Genomic DNA, 25,596 nt, shown 5'->3' on the forward strand with positions numbered 1-25,596 from the left:
ACCCACATTCGTATTTGTGAATTGGAATATTAGTGTCTGTCTCATAGACGACAAGTGTTTGTTTTAGTAAGATGGCAAATAAATCTGGAAATGCTCATGAAAAGTGCTATGCAAATTTAAGGTAATAAGTTTTTCTAGCTTCTTTCCACTGAAACATTTTAGTAGTCCTTTTATGTATTAACTTTTTTATGCTACTATCCCTGCTTTTTAAAAATTTGTTAAAAGGATTTTATTTATTCATTTTTTGAGAGAGAAGGGAAAGGAGGGGGAAAGACAGGGAGATAAACAGCTATCAATTGCCTCTCTCACACCCCCAACTGGGTACCGGCCTGCAACCCAGGCATGTGCCCTGACTAGGAATTGAATCAGCGACCCTGTGGTTAGAAGCCGGTGCTCAATCCACTGAACCACACCAGCCAGGGCTGTTTTGTAAATCCTGTTTAAGAAACTTTTCCCAGTCTGAAAGTCTTAAAGAAATTCTTCTTTATCACTTGCTGAAACTTAAAGTTTTGCTCTTTGCATTGGATCTGTCGTCTGCCTGGAAGCAGCTTTTGTCTGTGGTGTGTGGGGGAAGGGACAGTTGCGTTTTCTTCTTGCATGGCGGTGTGTCTGCCCTGTTCATGGACTTGGCTGGCCCTCTGCTGCCCTAGCCTGTGACACTACTGCTGTTACACTTCTTGATTTCAGATCTGTTTCTGGGCTATCTTTGATCCCCAGATTCCGCTACTCTAAGGAACAGCCCAGGGCACGCGCAGGTGTGTGGCTGTGGCAGTGTTCTTGAAGCGGCGTTGGCAGTGCTGAGTGGGGAGCACTCTCAGGGTCTCCGCAGTGGGGTGGATGTCGGCACCTCAGTACCAGGGGTACTCTGCAGCCGACAAAAACATGTTTACCAATATGGAAGGGTGCTGACAGCACAGCGCGGCAGGAGAAATAGGAAGTTAAAGTACAGTACGCACAGCCTGGCCCTGTGTTTATGAAAAGTCAATGTGCAAGTGAAGAAAAACAACCCCTTCAGTGCACTTCAATCTGGCTTTGCGCTGGGCCAGGCTGTGAGTCTGCTCTGACAGGTCCTCCTGGCTCCCTCCAGTCCCTCTCACAACCTTGCCACTGTATTTGACACCATCCGGGTCTTCCCAGTGCTTTCTCATCTGTTCCCTGCTTTCCTGCTCACTCTTCTCATCCTCTTTTTTGGACTCCCACCTCCTGTGTACGTTGATGTGGGTGTCCTTGGGCTTCTGGGTGGGTCCCTGGATCTTCTCCCATTCTCTCCTTTCTCCATAAGGGACTGCCTTGAGGCATCTCCCCTGTTAAACTTACTCTCATTCCCTTTGACCACGTGTCTGCAGCTGGCTCTCCACTTAGCTTGCCCAGTGTCCTCAAGGCCCTCAGAGCCAGGATGTCCAGAATGAAGCCGACTCCTCCCCCTCGAGGCCCCATGGAGTCATCCTCGGTTTCTGGCCTGCCTCCTCGCCTCCGTCAGTGGTGGGTTGTCTTCCCTAACACGAAGGCCTGTGTCTGTCCCCTTCCTCTCAGGTGCTCATTGTTGCTGGCTGCCCTTTTGTAAGAGCTTCTGGAGTGTTCTTCATGCTTCCAGGTTTCACTCCCTCCTTTGTTCCACACTGCGGCCCAAATCATCTTTCTAAAGTGTACATCAGAGACACCACCCCTTGACCTGTGACTCACAGGCCTGGCTGTCAGTGATCTGGGCCTGTCCCCCACCTTCCTAGCCCTCTTGGGCTCTCTGCAGGCTCTGATGGTTTCACCCCCTCCACCTGGTCTGCTCAGACCCCTGCTCACCTTCTGAGACCCACTCTGTGATGCCTTCCCTCTTGGGGAGAGGGGGGATTGCTCCCTCCCTGGTGCCCGTGTCCTCTGCCCTCCCCTGGTCTGAGCTGTCCCTGTAGTCCTCAGAGCCAGTGCTGGGGCTAGGGCTGAACTGAAGGGGACGGATGAGGGAAGGGGCTCCTATTGTTTTTCCAGAGAGGGGCATCCTTACCCTGTGACTGGGCCCATGCAGTTCCTTGGAGACAGGGCCTCTTGGGAGGATGGGTTTGACCAGGGCTCACAAGGCCTGTTTTCACCTTTCTCTGCCCCTTTGTTGAAACCTCTTTTCAGGGCATTTCCAGAGCTGCCTTCCTCAGTTTTGTTCCTGCGCTTCCTCTACAGCAGGTGACTCCTGTGGCTGGGCCCATGTCTGTCCGGGCAGTGGGTGGCTGTGGCACCGAGGGCCACACTTAGGCTTAAGCTGAGCACTCTGCCGCCTTTCACCCTTGGAGTCTAGCTGGGGGATTTGCTTCCTCTCTGGAGGTTTGCCAGTGCTCACATTCTCACTTGCTAATTGTTATTCTCAGTGCCGCTGTGTGTCGTGAATCTGTCCTTTCTTGTCCCTGGTGGTAAATAAGGTGCCCTCTTTGACAGAGTTGGCTCTCTTGTTTGTGCAAAGAACGTGACAGGTCGATTCTGAGAGCCTGGCTGCCTAGCGCTCCCTGAGTGAGCTGTGCTTGAGATCTGGGTGTCTGACTCTGGTTCTCTGCTCTGCGGGTTGTGAGAAGGAGGCTCGCCAGCCGAGCAGTGTTTCCTGTGGGTGCTGGTTACAGGCTGCCTGATGCAAAACATAGCACATTATTCAGATGTGTTTTTTTCTTGACCACTTTTAGTTCATGGCTTTTGACTGAGTGTTTAAAAATACTCTGCAACATATCTATAGTATTCATGAGCAGTGAATCAAGAAACGCAGTTTCTGAGAAAGCTTTAAAGAAATGCTGCCTTTATCTCTTCTCCAGCCTTTTCCGCTGAAACCCACCAGTCTTTTTCTGGGCGTGCGTGTTCTATAAATAGAACAGCAGCTCTCCTTGGGTAGCCCACGATCAGCTGTCATCCGCTTTACAAAAGATGTGTGTGTGTGTGTGGTGGATTGTGTTTTAATTTTGCTTTTTTTATGTGTGACATGTGGAGCAGGACACGCAAGGAAAAATGCTCTAGCATTTATCCTTTAAAGATAACATAACTTTTCTGGGTCTGTGCTTATTGGTTTTGTTATCTTTTTTTTTTTTTTTTTAATTTGCATTTGGGGAAGAGATGGAAGCGATCCCTTCCCCTGCAGAGGTAAGGAAGATACGTGGGTGAGCAGAGGTACCTGCGCTGAGAGTGGGTTCTGTGGGTCAAGAAGAAAGGCTCTCCTGCTGTGGGGTGCAGGCGTCCGGGGCTCTGTGCTGCTGTGCGCACACAGGCCATCCTGGATCTTTGAAGAGCACACTGAAATGAGCATCACCATGTATACTTGGGTCTGCAGAGAAGGCTGGGAAATAGCCCTGGAGTTTTTCCGGAGCACAGACTTGTCTCTCTCTGGAGCTACTGGGATTGGAGGCTGGCCTTTCTGTCTGCCTGGGACCAGCTTGGGTCTTGTTCAGCACGTGTTCCCACACTTTGGAAAAGCCGGGCCTTTGTTCACTAAGGATATAGGTTTTAGGCTCTGTGACTGTAATTGGTGTGTCTTTTCTCTTGACCACTGGGTGATGTTGTGTTCCTCTCTTCTCCTGGCGCCATTACTTGGGAGAGCAGGTGGGCAACCTCCTGTCACGTAAAGGTACAGGTGTACATCACTGAGTGAGTAGGTGGGGCTCTCAGTAGTTTCTTCCTGGGTTGGTTCTCTCGGGGGTCGGAGAGCACTGCTATTTGTACTGCTAGGCTGGCCCCACAGCCCAGTTTCCATCACCCCTGGCCTGTGGTGGGAGCCAGCATATGCCGAGGGGGCTCATAGAGGGGCGTCTTGGAGCGAGGGTCAGAGAGGAGCATGCTGTCTGCGTTCCCAGGACACCATGTACTGCTGTGCCGCTAAGGTGGGGGCTCTGTTGCACTGCCAGCTGTGGGTGGTGTGCTCCCTCCCTGGTAAGGAAGGACCAGATGACCGGTGTTCTGCCCTTGCCTTCTGATGCATTTGGGGGATGGGAGGTTCCTGTGTCTGGTTTTGTCTTATATCATCTCAAGTGGCCACTGATACCCATGTGCTTCATATAGATACCTTGAAAAAAAGTCACTTAAAGTGCAAAGCTACATGGGATTGGATAACTAAACAGAACTGTCTCTGAGCCAATATTCCTGTCCTTTAACAGAATTTTTATACATTCTTCCTCCATTCTGTGATGAGATGCTGTGTATAATGGACGTTTCTGTTAGGTGGGGTAAGACATACCCTGCAGATGCTGAGAGCAGGCTCCTGTTTCATGCATCTTGTTTATTAATTTTGATTGTGTTAGTGGCTCCAAGTGGCTCCACGTGTCAATGACCAAGCCATGGCTCCTGGAACATGTAAATTCAAGGTGGTCTGCGGGGCTCCCTCGGCCCGTTAGGTGGCCAACACATGGGGTGCAGTGCGAGGGGAAACAGATCTGGGAGAGGCCATGTCCCACTCTCTCATTGAGGCGAGGTGAGTGGACGGCTGTCCACATATTGATTGTCTTACCAGAACTTCTGTTTTGCAGTGGACTGATCAGATTTACAAGATGAGATGAGCTTTGGTGGCTGTGGCCATCTGCTTCTCTCTCACAGTGTGGACAGACATGTGTCCCCGGCCTGTGAATGGGGTGAGGGCTGAGTGGGATGCAGGCCTGGAGCTGTGCTGAACCCCACAGCAACCTATGTTGACAGTTTTGGCATCAGGACCCTGAGAAATGGCAGGAGGCCTGAGAACATGGAGACGGGGCCAAGAATAGCTGAAAAATACCAAATGCTGAAGTTGGAGAATGTACTGGGCCCGGGCTGCTTGCTGTGGTCCTTCTAGCCTGTCCCTTTCTGCTGCTCCCCTGGGCATAGCCAGGGCACACCTTGGCCTCTGAAATCCCCATCGCTCAGGCATGCCATCGCCCCGCAGAGAATTGTGTTAGCCCTCCCCCGGCAGTGTGCTCGGCCTGTCCATAGGTCAAGGTCTGGGGAGAGTGTGAGAAATACTTCTGTTAGGCTGTCAGCAGTGAGAGACGCAAACGCACCAGACCGTCAGTGTGCGGTTTGGGTGGACGAGCACAGGGACGAGCACACATGCTCATGAGTTCGTTTCTGTGCTTTCAGACCGTCATCAAAGAGGGGATGCTGACCAAACAGAACAGTTCATTCCAGAGATCCAAAAGGAGATACTTCAAGCTGCGGGGGCGAACACTGTACTATGCAAAGACCGCCAAGGTGAGGTGCCATGCTGGGAACTTCATGGGAGGAGGCAGCCAGGGTCCCGCAGGGGAGATTTGGGTGCTGGGTCCTCATCTGGGGGAAACCTTTGATTCTTAAAGCTGTTTTTTTTCTATAGAGTTTCCTAATACTCCAGGGTGCTAGGTTTTATCTGTCTCAAGGCACAGTTTAGTGCTTAGAAACATTGATTTTTATTCATTTTTTAAATGTAGCATGTCCCCAGTGAGAAAGGAGAGAATGTCCCAGAAATAGCCATATTATAGCTGGATATTTTTCTTGTAGAAAGATCAGGGGTTACAGGCGTATACATCTCTTATTATGGGGTACAGTGTCTTTTTAAAAGCCATTTTATCGAGGTTTAATTGGCATACAAAAAGCTATAGATATTTAATATATATAACTTGATGAGTTTGGAGGTAAGTATACACCTGTGAAACTAATGATAAGTATTTTCGAAAACTGGGCTTACTGGTGTGTGACCAGCAGTTCTTCATCACTGGGCTTTCTGGCCAGGTCCCCTTCCTTCTGGGTGCCGTCTTGTCCGAGAGACGGAAGCTGGAATCATCAGCCAAATGTTCGTGAAAGAGGAGAGAGGAGCCTGTGGGAGGCATGAAGTTACCGCCATGTTTAAACGGATGTGGTCTTCCACATCTCAGACACCTGTGTGCTCGCAGAGCTAGTTTTCGTATTCTGAACACCAGTATTTGTGCATCAGTATTGCTGTCAATAGTTTTATTTTGGTGTAAAAAAAATTTGGAATATGAATCATTTGCATTTTGAGATGTATCCCTAGAGATTAGTGGGTTAAAATTTTAAACTGAACAGAGCAACTTGTTTGGAAAGGGTTATGACCATATTCCTCACTTTAAAAAAACACAAACCCTTATAGTTATTTTAGTTCTATGGGGGTTGGGGAGGTTACTTAAAAGGCTGAGTCTCTTTTCTGAGTTATTAGTATTTCCTCCGGCGGTTCCCTATGGAGTCCTCTTAGGTTAAGAGGGTCCAGTTAGGTTAACAGGAGGAGGGGAATGTGAGCGGGGACTTGAGGGGAGAGCAGACTTGGGTGGGTGTTCCCAGGCCTAATTTCCAGCCCTTCCCCTGGAGCCTGTCTCTCTCCAGGACTAGATTCCTTCACTTTGCTCCCCTGTTTTATTTCACAGCCAGATTTCTTCTCTGTGGATTGGTCTCTCTTCCCCCAAAATCATTTATTTTAGTGGGGACCTTTCTTCCAAATGTGCTTCCTGGAAAAGCTGGAGCCAGGACAGAGGGTCTTCAGTCCTGACCCCTGCTCTCCCTGGTGGACCTCATCTGAGGGCATATTTCACTTTTAAAAGTGAGACACTGGTATTGCAGAAAATAAATATAGAATCACAGTATTATTGTTATTATTTTCTCTACCAGTGCAATCACTCATGACCTCCCTGGATTAAAGAAAAATCACAGAGCCCTACCTGTGGCTGGATGGGGGGTGCAGCCAGTGCTTATTTTGTCACCAAGCCTCCACTTTTCAGGGCTTGGGCCTCTGTGGGTGCTTGCCTGGGGTTGAGGACAGTGGTGAGCAGCACTGGGCCAAGGCCTGGGAACATGCCTGCCTTGGGGGTGCCGGAGCCTCACACTGGCCTTGGCCCCTGTGTCTCTCCCCAGTCGATCATATTTGATGAGGTGGACCTGACAGATGCCAGTGTGGCCGAATCCAGCACCAAAAACGTCAACAACAGTTTCACGGTAAGACTCTGGACGCACACTCTTCGTGGTTCTTCACCGTATCTGGTTTTCCTTTTAAATTTGAACATGTGCGTGAGCAGTTCAGATTTCTTTGTCCTTTTTGCTCTGATGGAAATGATTCCTGGTAGATTTTGAATTCAATGCTGAAAATAATACTGTGGTTGGAGAATAACTGAGAATTTGGCACATGTAAGCACAAAAAGAACAGGAGGGTCCAAATGAAATGTATTAACATGATGTTTACATTTCTCTAGCAGTCTTTCACAGAGGTTTGTTTCTCATGATTTTAGTACAAAATTTGGAAAATACAGAAAAGTATGTTGAAGTAATTAAAAAATAGCCATAATTAGGCCACCTCAAAACATATAATATTGATATTTTGGTGTATTTCTTTTCTTTTTTACTTTTAAACTGGCCCCACCCCCATTTATAAAAGCTTTGTTGTACTGTCTGCAGAAGTTCTAAGTGCATACAATCATGTGACCTCACTACCCAGAGGTAGCAACTGTGCACTTTAGAGTATTTCTGTATTTTTAAATATCTCTTTACCCACATCTACCATGAGACCATAGTGATCCTTGTGTGTTTACGTTTTTTTTCCTCTTGACAATTTATGGTGATCATTTCCCATGTTGATTGATCTGAATGTCCATCATATTTTTTAATGGCTATATAGCATTTCTTGTATGACTTGACAATTTTGGCTTCAGGGGCTGACTTTAGAACCTACCTGTGTAAGGTATGACTCCAGTATTAGGAATGGAATATTTAAAAATCGTTTTCTTTATATTATTCAGCTATCTCATCTAGGAATAAAATTAATCCCTGTTTTTTAGAAAATTCTTTTATGACAGTCAAGGTGGGTCATTTTCTTATGTTTAGGATCTGACATTTTGGGTTAGTGTTAATTTCAGATACTTTCAGTTTTTGTTTTATTTACTTAATGGTTTGATTATTGGTGTTGCTGATACTAATAGGATTTCCCTTCCTCCATTTAAATTTCTACTTTGTGTTGATGTAACTAACTAATAACTGCTCTTGGTTTTGCTTCGTGGCTTATCAATTAGCTGTTCCTGATGGTTTCTTTTATTTTACTCTTCATTTTACTTGGAATATTTTCAACTTTTCCTCCAAGAAGTTTATTGTTTTTGTAGTGGCTGGGAGAGACATGCAAATGATTATTCTTTGATTTGTGGCTTTTAGTGTTTTTAATAAGAACGGGTGTTGAATTTCACAGGAATGTTTTGAGCATTAACTTAGACGACCAATTTGGTTTTAGGTATTTGTATTTTGTATTTAGAATTTTCCAGGCCACGTGTGTGGTTTTCTTTGGTGTGGAAAAGGAGCTTTGGTTGTGTTTTGATTTCAGTTAAAATAGCCCCATAAAATTCATCTAGTAACTTGTTATGATTTTGTGTGTCCTGGAACGTTTGGTGTAGCTTTAGAATTGCTTGTTTTGGAAAGTTTGAGAGAACTTACTTTAAATTATCTGTCACAAAGACTTTTTCGGGAGGTAAGTCTATGGATAAGCCTGAAAGATTTATTTTTGTTTTTTGATTCGAGCTTTTTTACTTTCTGAGTCTCTTCTTGTAATTTACTTTCCCACTTGTTTCACACCTTCAAATTTTGCAGCGTGTATTATTTGCACTGTAAACATCTGTGTCTCTGTTTAGACCCACCTTTGCTTGCATTTCTAATTTTATTTGTTTAGCTCTGTTTTTCTTCTCAAACTTCTTAAGCTCCTCCCCCCTTTAAAAAAAAAAGAACCAGTTCTTGGATTATTGATTTATCGCATTTATCTGTTACTAATTCAGTTTCTGCTTTATATTTATTGTCATTTTTCTGTTTTTCACAACTTTTCTTTGTAAAGATTTTATTTACTTATTTTTAGAGAGAGGAGAAGGGAGGGAGAAAGAGGGAGAGAAACATCAATGTGTGGTCACCTCTACGTGGCCCCTACTAGGGACCTGGCCCGCAACCTAAGCATGTGCCTTGAGTGGGAATCGAACTGGTGACCCTTTGGTTCGCAGGCTGGTGCTCAGTTCACTGAACCACACCAGCCAGGGCCCACCAAAAACATTTTTATAAAATACAATTTTTAACTTTCTTTAACAATGAGCTTTTTCTCATATCTTATACTCTCCTTCAAAATCTTATTTATTTATACTATATAGTATTTCATTATATAAATGTATAAGGTTATGTATTCAGTCTCTACATTAGATTTTTTCCTATCATAAATAATACTGTAATGTATACTTGCACACAGATGCTTTTGTGCATTTCTAAGTATTTCTGTAGTATAAATTCTTAGAAATGGGATTTCATTTGAGGTAGAAAATAGAAACTTTTAAAAGGATTTTGATTACAGAACTACTATAAAGGACACATGGACAAAATCAAGGGGGAAGGTGGAGGTGGGGGAGGGAGGTGGGTTCGGCTGGGGTGGGGTGGAGGGATGGGGAGAAAAGGCATACAACTGTAATTGAATAACAATAAAAATTAAAAAAATAAAATTAAAAAATTAAAAAAAGACTTTAAAAAATAAATGAGGTACTGATACATGTTACGTCTTGGATGAGCCTTGAAACTATTATGCTGAGTGAAAGAAGCCATACACAAATGGCCACATATTTTATGATTGCATTTATATGAAATGTTCACAATAGGCAAATCTGTAAAGACAGGAAGTAGATCAGTGGTTTTGAGGGACTGAGAAGGAAGAAGGCGTGCCTGCTAAACTGTGCAGGGTTTTTTTTTGTGTGTTTTTTTTTTTTTTTTTGAGGGTGACAAAATATTCTAAAATTAGATATGGGTGATGGTTGTACAACTTTGTGAATGTGCTGAAAACCACTGAATTGTATACTTTAAAAGAGTGAATTGTATAGGAATTCTGCCTCAATAAAAATATGGAAAAACAGTGTGGCCCTTTGGGACTGCACAAGTTACCATGGAGCCTTGTCAGCCTGATCTGAGAGTGAACCCTGGAGTGTGTCTTGTCTTTGCGGGAAAACGTGTTCTGAGGGCCAAGCACTTGGCTTCCAGGTGTAGGGCCTGTTCTGTGCTGGAGAAGCGTCTGCAGCTCCAGTCCTGTGGCTAGTCCTGGATGATGCCCAGCCTTCGGGGCAGAGGCACCGATTCTTCCCTGCTTATTTTCTATTTTGTCCACGCTCTAAAACCTCCGTTTCATCTGAGGGTGTGATGAAAGTACAAGGGGAAGATTTGTACTGGCGCTCTCTGGAAACATTCAAGATAAGGAGGCTCCTTGCCTGAGTAATCTGTGATGGCGTCCGGGATAGGAGATGAGTAGGGCGTGTTTGGTGCCCAGTCCCCCGTCATGCTTCTGTAGAGTCAGGAAGTTTTGGGCCCTGGGGCTGTCGGTGATACAAATATTTTCTTTGCTTAAAATTCACACTTAATGCTCTGTCTCATTTCTCTTCCCCTGCGGCATTTACTGTCTGACCACCTGAACCACGCAGCCAACTGCAGAAGTGTCGGGGTAGGCGGCTCTCCCCTCAGTCAGTCCTGCCGTGCCCTCCTGGAAGGTGGCTCACTGCTCAGGGAGTGAGTGCAGAATGAATGAATGAATTCGCCCAGATGTTTCTGCACTCCCTGGAATATCTCATTTGGTTTTCCAGCTATTCCTTTAGTGATTTCCAAACTCTTCAACTTCTACTAAAATTGCATGCCTGATACAAACAGCCAGTCAGCAGAAGCTGCTATTACCATGAATCAGCCAACAGATGGGAACCTTTTATAGCTGTAGAAGCACGAGTACATTTGCTCCACATTAGAAGAGACTCCATTTTTATTCCTCTCCAAAATGGCCAGAGAACTGTGCCATGAAGAAGTAAGGAGCCTTGGGACAAGAAACTTCCAAGGGAGATAGATGGGTGGAGCTGCTTGGGGGAGAGGAGGTTTTGAGACAGGCTTGATGGAAGAAGTGCCACAGTGGGTCTCCTGTAACTGGACGGGGTCTGCCTACCTCCCTGCTCTTTAAGAACAGAGTGAGCCGTGCTGAAGCTAAAGACACAGAGATTGTCTTTAGATCCCTGACAGGCGGGGCAGGGGCAATGGGTGCCTTCGGGTGGTGGGAGTAGAGCCGACAGTGGGGCCACCCACTTCCAGGGCCAAAATCACAGCAGCATGCCCAGAAAAGGGCGACATGCCAGCTTCACGTCCCTGCTTCTGCAGTTACATGGAGTTGTATGCTTCTGATGATTAAACATGTTAACACTAATCTGTGAAAACTAAAAGACTTTTGGTATGTTATTGCCAAATTGCCTTTAGAAATATCAACAAGGCTTCATGAAAGTGCTTTTTTCCTGTCCTTTAACAAACCATGTGTTCACATTTTAGAATATCTTTGCCACTTCGATAGTTTAAAAGTGGTAATTTGTTTCTTCAGTGATCAAAGTGAGGTCAGACATTTCTCAGAGTCCATTACCATTTGTGCTTCTCTCTTTATGAATTGACCTTTTCACGTGCTTTCAGATAGTCAGCGCTGTACTTGTGGGGCTCGAAGCTGCCTCTCACTCTGCCCTCACAGGCTGTAATGGTTTTAGTGCTTTGTCTTTGTCTTCGTCTTCTCTTAGGCAAGATTTCTCACACTAATACGTGGGCTGAACTTACTAGGTAAAATGTTTTTCATTGTCTAACACTTTAAAATTATTCTCAGCTTTAGGATCACAATATTTACAGTTTTGTGCTGATGGTGTATTTTTACTACCATAACTTTTCAAAGGAGTTTGTTTTCCTGAAACCATACATTTTAAATAAATTTTAAAATTGAAATATGACCTCCATACTAAAAAGTGCATAAGTAGGAGCACAGACAGGCTGGTTGTGTGACCAGCATGCCCAGAACCTCTCCTGATGCATCACTGCCGTCCTGACTTCTGCTGCTGGGGATGAGTGTCGACTGTTTTAGGTGTTTTATGTCAGTAGACTCCTAATGTATATTCTTTTGTGTCTGTTTCTGATGTATTTCCTGATTTAATGTCACTTGGGGGATTTTTCTAGTTGTATAGTTACTGATTTCTAGCTTAATTCTACTGTGATCAGAGAACATAACTCTATGATTCTAATCTTTTGAGATTATCGAGACTTTATGACCTGTTGGTTTTTATAAATGTCCCGTGTGCATTTGAGCAGAACTTGGATTAGGTAGTTCTTTATGCAGTTGATTAGTACACAAGTGAGGTCATTTTTCTCAAGTCTTTTATAACCTACTGATTTATTTTCTGCTTGTCCTATTAGTTATTGAGTGAGATTTATTTAAACTGTGAATCTCCTACTGCGATTGTAGACTTACCTATTTTTGTGTTTTCAGTTTGTTAATTTTGCTTTATATATTTGGAGGGTTTTATTCAGTCCGTACAGATTTAGAATTATTTTATATTGTTACTAGATTCACCCTTTAATTATAAAATAACTTTCATTATCCATCTTAATTTTTTTTGCTTTAGAGTTTACTTTGATGTTATTACAGCTACAATAGCTTTGTTTTGGCTACTAATTACATTGTGAGGAATAATAGATAATTTTCTATTCTTTTACTTTCAACATTTTTGTTGTTTTTATTTAATGTGTGATTCTTTTAGGCGTGGTTTTAATATTATCTGTTGTATGTTTAATTGTCTTCAACTGGATTATATTTAAATCTATACTTAGTTTATTTTTTTTCTGTTTTTTAAAAATAGTTTATTGATTATGCTATTATAGTTGTCCCATTTTTTCTCCTCTTTATTATCCTCCACCCTGTAGCCCCCCCCCCAAGGATTCCCCTATTTTAGGTCATGTCCATGGGTTATACATATAAGTTCTTTGGCCTCTACATTTCCCATACTATTCTTAACCTCCCCCTGTCTATTTTGTACCTACCATTTATGCTTCTTATTCCCTGTACCTTTTCCCCCATTCGCCCGCCTCCCTGCTGGTAACCCTCCGTGTGATCTCCATTTCTGTGATTCTGTTCCTGTTCTAGTTGTTTGCTTAGCTTGTTTTTATATTTGTTTTTGTTTTGAGGTTCAGTTGTTGATAGTCGTGAGTTTGTTGTCATTTTACTGTTCATATTTTTTAAAACTTCACATTTTAAATATATTTTAAAAATATTATATTATTTATTTTTTAGAGGGAAGGGAGGGGGAAAGAAAGGGAGAGAAATATTAATGTGTGGTTACCTCTTTTGCATCCCCTACTGGGGAGCTGGCCTGCAGCCCAGGCATGTGCCGTGACTGGGAATCGAACCAGAGACCCTTTGGTTCTCAGGTTGGCACTCAGTTCACTGAACCACACCAGCCAGGGTCCAGATTTCTCTTATTGGTCTTATTTTTTATGTACTTGATCTGCCACAGACTGATAATGAGAAGTCAATCTCTTTTAGAAAAAATATATTTGTCATTTTACTCTTGTATTTCTAACAGTTTTTACCTTCCTCATTTTTGAAACTTTTAAAGCACATACATGTTAATACCCTGATTATCGAGTAATTGTTTATTAATTACATTGAATTTTTTGCCACTGACTGTACTGTCTGATATTACTGGTAATATTGCCATAGTTTCCTTTGTTCAGAACTTAATTGATAAGTGTACTTCCCTCTTCCACCCTCACTTTTATTTTTAGTTTTTCCTTGTTATTTTGGATTTCATCCTTCTAAGCAGTATATTAGTAGAATTTGTTTTATTTCACCCTGGAACACTTTGCTTGTTACAGTGGACCTCAGACCCTTTCTGCTCGTCTGGTCAGGGTTTCTGCACCCTCAGCTCCTGTGTTTTACGGTGGACCGTGTGGTACTTTCTTCATTTTACTCCGCCTTGGTACCTCTCTTCTGCCTTGCATTTCTGTGAGTGGTGTCTGCACTGTTTACGCGTATCTTTGTTAATGGTTTGAATGGAAATTTTCCTTTTTTAAAAAAATCCATTTACATTTCACAACTTTTTTTTATGCTAATTCTCTTATAGCTGGCCCAAAGGCGTTGTCCTGTTTTGGTCAGGCTTTGCAGTAGCGAGTGTTTACCCACACAGAACGGGCCACTCTGTGCTTTCTTCCACCGGGTGTTTAGTTGTTTGTGTCAAACTAACGAAAATGAGTAAGGACTGATGAACAAGGAAGATAAATAATGTAAAATGTTTTGCTTTCCACAAAGGGATCAAAATACGGTGTCTTCCCTCAGGTAGCTCCAACAACACCCTGCTTTCCACGTTGGTGTTGCAGGGGAGGCATCTGAAGCCAGCCTTGATGTTGCTGACCTCCCAGAGGGTGCCTGCACCTTTCTGCGTGAAATCTTGTAGGCTTCTCTTTTTCTCAGGTCTGATACTTGTTTCTGTTTACTTGTTTGTCTGGTGCATTGTGGACCTGTTGTCTTCAGGCTCTGGCTTTGGTTTTCCAAATTTGAAAAAGGTGTTTTTTCTTCTCATTTCTCTGTAATTCTGATCCGTGTGCTTTGTCTTATTCTTTGGGAACTTTGCTTGTTCATTCACTCATTGATTCAGCATGCACCTATTGCGGGCCTACCTGAGGCCAAGCACATGCTCACTGCTAAAGTTTCAGTGGAGGGAGGTTCTTCTTTGAGCTTGGACACTAGTCGGGGCTCAGTGAAGCACACAGAGAAGAGCTATAATTACAGGCTGAGATAGGCAACAGGGAAGGAAGGCTGCAGGGGCCACATAATAAGGAGGACCTCCCCCTCCCCTGCCATTACTGCTCTTGGGGAGGGGTGGGGAGACTGCCCCAGAGGAAGTGGTGTTTTAACAGAGACTGTGGAGGGGTTAGTGGTAAATCCACTCAAGGGCATGTGTGTAAGCGTACTTCTGTGAGTGTGTGTCTGTGTCCGTAGCACTTTTGAATGGGGCAGGTGTAGGGACAAGGCCTTGTGATGGGGGACCGTGAGAAGAAGTGAGAGAAGGTCCTTGTGGCTGGCTGAGGCCAGAGGAAGAAGAAGACCACAGGACACCATGAAAGGGGCTGGGGACTTAGTCCTTTAACCTGTAATGCCACAGAGTAGTTCCATTTGGTGAGAGTCCCAGACTTGCAGTGATGGTGCATTTTACTCTGGCTGCAGCATGGAGGGTACACTGGAGGAGGATGGGGGGGATGTGCAGGATGTGGTAGGAGGGGCGGCTTCTGGCTCTGGGTGAGGTGTGGCAGAGGCTGGGCAGGGACCGATGGTGCCATCGACTCGGGCCAGGGTGAGGTGGGTGAAGGTGCCAAGGCCTCTGTCTTAGAGCAGTGGGCTGGTTTAGGGAGTTACAGAGGGTGGTAGGGACCAGGGGTGATGGGGTCATGGGCGTAGGGTTCTCTCATGTTCTCCTGTGCTATTTTCATTTGTTGGTTTTCTGTAATTCTATTTGTTAAAGTGTTAATTTTGTTTTTTATTGCATTGACTTGTGATTTTTTACTCCCATTTCAGCATAGTTTTCATGTTCTTATTTTGTTTTTATCCTGGCTTATTCTCATTTGATGGAGAATCTACTTTTAAAATGTTTTCTGTTTAATGTAGTCATTTTCTTGCCTCAGAGAAAAATTTTCCTTTGAGCACCTCCATTTTCTTTTGGTGGGTTTCTGAATGTTTTCATGGACTTTGGATATTCCCCCCCCTCCCCTGTCCATTCATCTTTGAGCTTTCTTAGTGGTTTTATTTGTAGTCTTCTTCAAGTCCTACGCTGGCTTCTTCTGTAATCTTCCTGTAGCAGCCTAGAGCGGTAGAGGAGTCAGGAATGGTAGGGCCATTAGAGTTTAGTGCTTTTATTTACTTACTTCTCCAAGTCAGTGTTTTCATCATTTTTAACTTATGTCCTGTTTCAATAAAGACTTGATGAAATGTCATCATCTCCTTTAATGTTATTTAAAGTTTCAAAATGCAGCAAAAATAAAAGCAGTAACGTACAGCATAGCTCTGTTCTCACACTGCCTGCCCCCCTGCCTTCCCTGCTGCGTCCCTCCCTGAAAGTCACTCTGAGTCCTTTTGGCTTTATTTTGTTATAATGCTGTAATAAATGTGTGCTGCACGAGAGCAAGGATTTTTGTTTTGTTCACTGCCTTCCCCAAGTGCCAGCACACAGTAGGTGCTCATGACTACTTGTTGAAGAGTGACACGGTCGCCACTGTTCCAGGATGATTTGGGCCCTGTTCCTGTCACTGATGGCACCCAGCAGAACGCATTCAGTGGACCTGACCTTCTTTGATGCAGCATCCAGTGGCATGGGGTGGCAGGTGGTGCAGACACAGGGACAGCAGGCCCTGAAGGAGGTGGCTCGGGTGAAGTGGTGGAGGGGGTCAGGGAAGGCCTTCCCGGGGCCAAGAAGGATCGGGGCCAGCGATGCCAAGGGCCAGCGATGCCAAGTGTCCAGGTGCAAGTGGTTCCTGCCAGGGGGAGCAGGTGTGAGGGTGATGAGACAGGCGGAAGTTGGGAGTAAAGTGCTTTCCAGGCTGTGGGGGTTAAGCCTTTTTTTGCCAAATGTATTGGGAAGCCGTTAGGATTTTTAAAGCTAGGGGTGATGTCAGTGGGTTTTGTTCTGAGTCTGGAGACTAGATCTGCAGGGAACAAGTGGCTAGAATGCATGTGAGGAGGTCAGATGGGCCCTTTGCTGTGGCCAGGCAAGGGGTGTGGGAGCCTGGCTGGAACTGCAGCATCAGCGGGGACAGCGAGGGCCGGGCACAGAGAGGGCTGCTGCAGGCGGTTAGTTAAACTGTTCTAGTTACCACTGCCGTTTGTTTTGAGTGACTTGGGAATTCAGTAACTGTATTGAAGAATCCTGGGACATGAGCCATCCTTGGGAGATGCTTCCTAGAGAGCAGCCCATGGGGCGGCCTGGTCACAGCGCGCCTGGCGAGCCTCAGGTGTCCGCACATTCCCCCTTTACCAGGAGCCTGTCGCTGGCCCCTTCCACCTCTTCGCCTCAGAGACTCACCTCATGGTGGCTGGTGTCTGGGGCTTTATCCCTTTGGAGAAGCCAGAGTCAGTGGAATTCAAGTTAGTGAAGATTTTCTAAACCTAGGAGGACAAGGAGCTTGTCACCTGAGGTGGGCACAGGCGCTCCTGATGGACCGCGGGAAGCAGATCAAGGCCTGAGAGCGGGCAGGTGCAGCTTGCACCCTGGCCTGTGTCCCTTGAAGGGCAAGGAGCCTGGAGCACTCGGGGATTGTGAGACATTCATACCCACATTTCCTGGCAGAAGACGGTGGCTCTTGGAAGTTTCACTCCCCGGAGCCCTTCATGACAGGCAGGGTGCCCCTGGCCACCTGCCGTCGCACGACCACCCATTCATCACTCTGTGTCTTGGGACCCTTGCCTGAGCCCTCTGCCTTGTACCCCTCAGGTTGTGGTGCTGGTGTTGGGCAGTGCGTTGGCCCTGGGACAAGCAGTGGCTGTGGTTTGGCAGAGACACACATTCATCAGGGGCTGGACACCCTCCCACAGGGGGGGCTCTGGGTCATCCCCCCCACCCCGGCATAGTCAGGGCTGGCTGAGCGGGCCGGAGGGCAGGGAGCCAGAAGCCAGCACTGCAGGGAAAGGTGCCTGAGGAAAGGATGTGTGTTTTTGGACTCCTGCTGTGACATGTTCAATTACCTTTTATTTTACTTATGGGGAAAATTGTGTGCTATGTGGTATTTCCAAATTTTGGGTTTCCCAGAGGAGTCAGGGACTCCCTGCCTTTGAATGTCCAGGATCTGGATTTCCTGTCACATGTCAGAGCCTAGACAGCTGGGCCAGGTCATAGTCCTTTGTCTCTGAAAGGACCCACGCAGGGCCTTGCACAGCCCCAGTGCTCAAAGGCCAGGCCTCTCACTAGGTGACCTTGGACTAGGCACTTAATGACCCTGAGCATCAGTTTCCTCACCTGAGAAATGGGGGTAATAATTTAAGTACCCATTTGTGGGGGTTTCGTGAGGATTTAAATGAGCTAATACAGCATAGTCATGATGCATTTGCTATTAACATGATTGTAATAGGCACTCTCTGTGTATCTCTTCAGTGAGTCAATTGAAATCAATGAACCATATTTATTTATTATGTCATTTGCTACTTAATTAGAACATTTTTTTTTAGTTTGGTTTACTTATATTACTTAAATGAAATGTTGCATACTTTTTCTCTTTGTTGAGTAGTAACTTCTAATTAAACAAATCACTACAGACTGTCCCAGGTTTCATGGGCCGCGTGTGGTCTGACTGCGTCACTCTTCCTCTGGGTCGTGGAGGCAACTGCAGTTGAGTTGGACCTTGAAGAGGAAAGACAAGTTTTACTGGAATATCCCTGAAATAGAAAACCATTAAAAAGAGTCATTCTGCCCATTTTTAAAAGCTCTGTAAATCATTGGATAGCTCCTCATTTTGTACCTAATGCTGTCCAGGGAATCTGCCCTGCTGGGCCCTCCCAGCATTCCTCTCAGCACGGACCTACACCAGCCAAGCCTGCTCTTTGTAGGGAATGGAAGCCCTGTGCACAGGTCCCCCGTCAATCTGGAGCCCTTTCCCCAGTTCTCTCCGTAAACCTGTTCATTCTTCAAAGGTAGGGTGAAAACTCGCTTTGGTAAGATTTCCTGTTCACGCTGTGGCCTTCTGCTCCTTTGGGGCGGTGGCTTGCAAACTTGGCTGTGTCCAAGCACCATCCCTAGAGATCCTGGTGCTGTTTTACTAGTGGATGATTTTTTAAAGCTTTCCGTGATTCTGAGGTGCAGCACACTTGGGAAACTGATGTGACAGGAAATGATTACAGGCTCCTTAGTAATTTGTGCACTTGGTCACACACACCTCCTTGCATCTTGCCTTTCATTACTTGTCCCCACTGCAAGATACACTGGGCTGTGCAAGTCAGCCGGAGCTCGGAAGTTGGATCCTTGCTCCTTTCTACTCAGAGAGGATGTTGAATCGTTTCTTTTTTGCAGAGCCCTGCGGGACAAACATTTATTACTGCAGCAGTCCTGTGGGCGGGCCCGTAGGTTAGCCTTGCCCACTTCCTGAGGCCTTGCATGCTGCTGTGAGCAGGACTGAGGAGCAGCTGTGGGAGGGGCTGGCCCGTTTGTGTGTGTGTGTGTGTGTGTGTTTCTAGCAAGTTTGACAGCCTGAAAACTTCTTCACCCCGGGGGAATATAGGAATAACGTGGCTTTACCTCCGCACCCTAATTGCTGAAATCAAACAGAAACCAGTTGGAAACAATTCATGGGGTAGAAAGATTTGTTTTTGCTTCTTTCAGCAACCCTGTTTTGTGGCAAACCCTCTACTGAGTGCCTGAGGGCTGACGGAGGTGACTTCCCACAGCCTGTTGCATGTGAGAAGAAATAATTATAGTGCCTGTGACTAGTATAGTAGAAGAGGGTGCAGGATGCCCTGAGAGTGGTGAGAAGGGCCTGGGGAGTGGCTCTTCTGGGAAGGGGGCGTGTGAGCTGGACGTGGGGGAGAGAACAGCGTGCGAAGAGCCAGCAGGAGCGCCGCCTTCAGGGATGCGATGGAGCAGCAGTGCGTCCCAGGTACCGGAGCCAGCTGGGGGCTGCATATTTATTTCCTGGAGTGTTTCAATTGTAATAATGATTTTAGAGGAGATTTGAAATGGGAAAAAACAGATCCCACAGTAGCTCAGCAGCTGTTTCCTTCTTTCAGGTTCCCTTAAGACTTTTTGTAGGCCAGCATTAAATGTTACATATGTAATGCACACATGAGTGTATGCGTAATTTGTATTTTGGCTTTATTATTTCACCATAAATGTTTCCACATCGTGAGTCTCTACTGATCAGACTCATGGTCATTACAGCTACAGATGGTTCATCGTGTAGATAGATGTGTCATAAGTGATCAGTGAAACTTTACTCCTCTCATATTTAGGGACTTAGGATGGCTTTCATTTTTCCTGTTGAAACTATTGCTACAGCAAGCACCTGAGGCCACAGGAGGGACATCAGGGAAGATGCATGTGGTCTGTCTGCAGAGCCGCTCTGGTACTGGGCCCCCTTGCCCAGGAGAGGGTGGTCTGTGCTCCGTCTCTTACATCCCTTTTCACCTGTTGCCTGCCCTTGAGGTTGAGAAGATAAAAATCCCCTCTGCTCTATTTGATTTGGGTTTAGTTGTGGTTTACAGCTTCATTTTTGAGCATGAATACTTCTGTATTCCTGCCTCTGCTTACATTCTTTTAGATGGTTCATGGTTGGATCTTCAGTATATCCTGAATCCCCAGAATCTCTGGTGAGCATGTCACCTGTAATAAAGGCATGAAGGAAACTGGGCTGGGTTTGACAATGAGGAAAGGGACAGATCAAGAGACCCTGGCATAAGTGACCGAGCTGGTGGAGGAAGAAACGTGAGCAGAAAGCCTAGCAGATGTTCTGCCGTCTGGATGGCCTCACCTGGAAAAGGGCAGTGGAGGCGTCAGAACGCCCTGGGGGGAGGGGGAGGGCCTGGTTGGAGGGAACAGAAGGAGCCCGAGCAGAGGGCAGAAAGCAAGGACTGGCTGGCGTCATAGAAGAACAAAATGGAGGGAAGGACAGGCCCTGGCTTTATTTATAAACTTCAGGAAAATGGATTGGCTAACTAACGAGGGGATTGAAAATAAGAGGGTTTTCTGTATAAACTGAATGAGAATTAAGTTTAAGATATACATGTAGATGGTTGCTTCTACATAATCCCATATTCAATACTGCACTCACAAAAGGGGGGTTTATATTTAATTCTTAGTAGTTAATGTTTAGAATATCATAAAGATGTGTCCATTAGAAATAGGTTCTGCTGCCCTTTTAATATCCTGGGGCCGCCACGACAAATTACCCTGTGGCTCACGCACCAGAAATGTGTTCTCGTACACCACTGGCAGGGCCGCGCTCCCTCCTGAAGTCCTAGGGAGGTTCTGCTCCTCGCCTCCTCCAGCTACTGGTGGCTCCAAGTGTTCCTGTGGCTGCATCACTCCAGGCTCTCCTCCATCTTCACATGGCTGTCCCGTGTGTCCCCCCCCCCCCATCTTCTCTTATCATTGACACTTGTCGTTGACTTAGGGCCCACCTGGATAATTCAAGATGGTTTCATCTCAAGATCCATAATTAAATGAGCTCCTGGGCACAGGTTCTGGGAATTGGAACATGGGCATATCTTTTTTGGAGTCCGTCATTCAACCCACTGCATCTGCTCATAGGAAAAAAAATGCCAAATTAAGAATGGTGTGAACACGTAAAGTTTTATTCTTCCATACAAAAGGCGGCAGTGCCTGTTGAGTGTGGCAGCCCCACAGGGTCATCTGGGTCCTCCCAGAATTCGATTCTCCTGGCTCAGGATGGCCGCCAGAGTGCCTTTGCCCCAGATCCTCTTTTGTGAGGTGGGGGACAGGGAGGAGAGAAGACAGTGTGTTGCCTGGCAGGGGTTTTTAGTTTAAGCTTATGGATCCCCCCTACTTTCTAATGGGTCTGTGGATATGACTGTATTTTATTAAAATTGGTTTCTATTGCAATCCTAAATATTTCATTGGAGACATTTTGAGAAGGAGTGTATAGGCTTCACAAGACTGCCAAAAAGGGTCTGAGGCAAAAAAAAAAAAAGTGTGTGTGTGTGTGTGTGTGTGTGTACACAGGTCTATGTACACACACACGTCTAAATTTCAGTGCAAATTGAATGAGAGTTATTCTCTCATGTAAGGTATGCATGTGTAGAGAGCTGCTTCTGCAAAATTCCTGAAATCTTATGTGACTTAGCCCCATGGCTGTGAGGATAGAACTAGCAGGCTTCACTCCTGGCATCATTCTGGTGACAGCCCTGAAATGACTGTGTCAGCTGTGCCATGCAAGGAGCAGAGTGCTTTTTCATGCCTGTATTAGAATTTCCTTTTCGCCAAGGGATACTGTTAAAGTACTTTATGGTACCCAGAAGTCCCATGAGGTGTATTATAAAGGTGGTCTTCTTTATTTGCTGTATGATTTAGGGCAAGATGCTTCATCTTTCCAAGACTTAGTTTTCTTACCTGTGAACTGGGGATAATACCGATCCATCTCACTGATCATTTCACCAGGTTTGCAGAGAGTGCCCTCTAAATGCTTCTGAGTTTTTACTTCCACTGCCACTCATCACTACGGTGGGACAGTAACAGGGTTCACCTTGCTAACACTCAGCAGTCCTTCTGTTTATGAGAACTCCAAAGGGTTTCAGATGAGCTCAGTTTTAGACAATGCTCAAAAAACAGCACCTGAAGCTGCAGAGTAGATATCTGGAATGAGCTGTTATCCTTAAGAGTTCTCGGCTGTATTACTAAAAACAGGAAGAATAAAATGTAAAGAAAACCAAGTGTGATTAAAAATATAACATGCCTTTGTTTAATTATCTTATGTTTTATTTATGTTTGGTTTTCCTTTTCATTATATTTTTCCTGTTTTTATTTTTCTAAATGAAAAGGAAGCTATGTAATGGTTTAAGTAATATTTCTAGTTGTTTTAAGTCTGGACTACTTGCTTAGCCCCTGTGTTTGTTGAATGAATGAAATTTCCTTAGCAGACCGGCATAGGGTGAAACCGTGGGCCTGAGTTTCACCGTGTCAGCCATCTCCAGCCAACGTCAGCCTGTGAGGTGGTCGGGGCTGCTCCTTCCGTGAGGAACCATGACCTTTATCCAGATTTCAGTATCAGTTTTCCCTCTCAGCTTCTTTGCAGCTCAGACACTTCCCTGGGCAAAAACCTTCATGCTTGTCACTTTGGCTCGGAAAGAGGAAAAGCTACATATATAATTGGCAAATTTACTTGCATGGAAAAACTTCCCAGTTTCTGTGACTGCTGGCCTGGATCTGGAACAGGGAGAGAGTCAGACTCATGGGTTGGGATGTCCTGTAACTCCTCTGAGGCCAGAAGCCCTGCCAGACAGGAAGCCTCATGTGAGGAGACCAGCACCTGCCGCCTGGGCTCCCTGCCATGAGTGAGCCCACCTGGTCCCAGGTCACGCACAGGGCTCCAGGAGCACCTGACCCCACATCCTGGCTGTGCCAGCTGTCCACTGTGGGACCTCAGTCCTAAACACCTGGGGCTTCTTTCTCCCATCGGCACAGTGGGGGCAGTACTACCTTGCACATGGTGGTGGGGCAAGCACCTGGCACATAGTAGGTGCTTAGTGAATTGAATGCAGTGATTGTCAGTGGACAGTGGAGCAGGACTGGAAGGGCAGCTGCAGAAGGAAGTTGATCCAGTGAATTCCATGCTTTATAATCCGCTTTGTTCTCAGTTTCAAGAAGCAGGAAGAAGTGGGCATTGAGCCCAGTTGGTGGCTGTGTGTTTGCTAAGTGTGGGGTGTTGCCGAAGGCAGCACCTGCTTCTGTGGCACAGATGGTCCGAAGAGCCTGCGACTCCACGTGAGCGCTTGGGGTTCAGTTCTTACAGTTGTTGCAAGCAGACTGAGAGAGAAGATGCTGTCTTCTGCTGGCAGCCTGGCTGCGAGCGGTGGAACCGAATGTGGTGTCTGTTCGGTAGCTTTAGACTTAGGGTGGGAGAAGTCGCTGTTACTTGTCTGGGCTGTGTGTTCTTAGCGAGTAGGGAAATCTGTGAAATCCAAGCTATTTTCACAGCACTGTTGGGGTGTGTGTGTTACATGTTTGCGTGTATGTGTGTATTGACTGTTAATCCTCCCACTTGTCTGTGTTCACAACTGAGAGAAACAAACCCTCAGCAATGGATAGTTGAAAGGTTATGGTTTCATTATGGTGCTTATGTAGAGCAATGAGTCTTTGAGAAAAGAAACAGTGGTGAAAGTACATGGATTAGATTGAATTTTTTTTTTCTTTGGGTGTCTCGGAAATGAGTAATTTTAGTCATTCTTCACCCAGTGGTCTTTGATACATGCGCCAGGGATGTGATTGAGCCAAGTTCTGTTTGTTTTTTTCCTTGAAAGTTGTGAAAATGGTATCATTCTGTCCCAGAATTGGCTGGTATTTCAAGAGTATGTAGAGTGGTGGGATCTTTTTGATTCCTTGAAACAACTTATCAAATTTAAATAATTTCCTGCTCTGTGGGGGGAAGCTGTACTATTATTTATTGACTCAGTAATCCCTCCCTGTCACAACTCGAGTACCTGGTTTGAAATGTAAACTCAAAAATGAAACATGTGACACCCCCCACCAGCCCCCCTGACTTTTTTCTGAGGACTGGGGAGGACTGTAGGAGCTATTGTACAAGTTCTGTCCAGGACGTTTAGCTAAAACCTCAAGACCTCAGCCCGGTGTGGAGGCACTCAGATAAGGCCAGAGCATGCTACTCAAGCAACTCCATGGCCACTCCCAGGCCCCTTCTGTCCCTGCTGGGTGTGTGTTAAAGAGGTGGTTGCTGTCAGGGCTCCACCTTCTCTGCAGCCTGCTCTGGCTGCAGGGGTCTGAAGATGGGCGATCTGAGTAATTAGACATTTGGAAAGTGGGAGTGGGGGTGGTCCTCCACCCCATCTGTGGAAGAGCTAAAGGGTCATGGACCTTGGGGCAGGAGCCCAGGCCTCTGTCCTGGCCCTGACACTGAAAACTAGGGCCACTTCCTTGACTGGGAACCAGGGGCCCAGGCACAGCTGATCGAGGAGGCCGTTTCCTGCTCTATTGCAGCTCTGGCTCTGTCTTCTGAGGAATGAACTTTATGGTTTGCTTTATCAAGAAGGATCTAATCACACCGAGGAATAGGTTGGGTGTATGTTGTTCCCAAAGCCATAGTGCTGGTTTGTCTAGGGCACTGCCAGTTCACACGCCCTGTTGTAGATGAGTTAACACCTGTTAATGATTCTTTGTACCCACTGTGACTTGCGGAAGTGTCCTGGCTTGGGTGATAAATTATATGGTCACTTTAGTCATTCAGAGAAAGGTTCATTCTGTCTTTTAAGGAATATTCCAGTGCACTAAGATATGTAAATATTAAACATATTTTTGTAACTTAGTTGAGGCACTATTGCTGTCCAGTGAGCTGCCCTATTTAAAGCAGACAACTTGATGAATTTACACCCCTCCCCTGCTCCCCGACCTGTGGAAAATGTCATTGCACTTCAATCCCCTGGAAGCTTCCTTGTGATCATTCCCTATCTACACGCCTGCCCCTTGCGAACATTTCTATTTTTTGTAGACAGTTTGCACAATTTTAAGAATTCTGTGTAAATTTAATAATGATAGTATATCCTTTTTTTCTTTTTTTAAAAATAAATGTCTGGCTGATTTGGCTCAGCATAATGATGTTGAAATTTTGCATGTAGGCTGTATCAATAATATGTTCCTCCTCCACAACTGGTTGATCCACGTACCGGTTTGTGGGCACTTGAGCTCTTTCTAGTTTGGAGCTCTTGCAGACAAAGCTGCCGTGAGCATTCATATACAAGTCTTTGTGTGAACATATGTTTTCATTTCCCTTGGGCAAATATCAGGTTGGCCAAAAAGTCAGTTTAGTTTTTTTCTGTAAAATAAAAGACATGTTTTTCATTTCCACCAATAACTTGATTGATTTGGATATTTTGAGTATGTCGGCTTCTCCCATGTGTTACAGCGTTGATCGTTCTCACTTAATGTCTTGATTTGATCATTATCGACTTCAACTGGTTTACCCTACCTTGGAGCATCATCCAGCGAGGAATCTCCAGCACGAAACTTCACAAACCACTTCTGACATGTTCTGTCAGTCACAGCACCTTCTCCACACACTGCACGCATCTTTTTTTTGCGTCTCACTTGCGTTTTTACCTTCTTGAAATAATAAAGCATAGTACACCAAAAC

General features: G+C 45.4%; 1 protein-coding gene across 5 annotated transcripts in view; it reads left to right on the forward strand.

Moving 5' to 3' along the window:
- The window catches only part of DGKD (diacylglycerol kinase delta), a 97,904-nt gene that overhangs the window by 21,090 nt on the left and 51,218 nt on the right, over nt 1-25,596 (forward strand). For 3 of the 5 annotated variants that reach the window (XM_053919223.2, XM_053919225.2, XM_053919224.2), the window contains exons 2-3: nt 5,065-5,175; nt 6,823-6,903. In XM_053919223.2, coding sequence (XP_053775198.1) covers nt 5,065-5,175; nt 6,823-6,903 — 192 coding nt within the window. Of the gene's footprint in view, nt 1-3,087; nt 3,106-5,064; nt 5,176-6,822; nt 6,904-18,894; nt 19,378-25,596 lie in introns of those variants that run through there. The other 2 variants (XM_071220744.1, XM_053919226.2) reach the window with 2 other exon arrangements.

The sequence above is a fragment of the Desmodus rotundus genome, chromosome 2 (genome assembly GCF_022682495.2).
Source record: "Desmodus rotundus isolate HL8 chromosome 2, HLdesRot8A.1, whole genome shotgun sequence".
Lineage (NCBI taxonomy): Eukaryota > Metazoa > Chordata > Mammalia > Chiroptera > Phyllostomidae > Desmodus > Desmodus rotundus.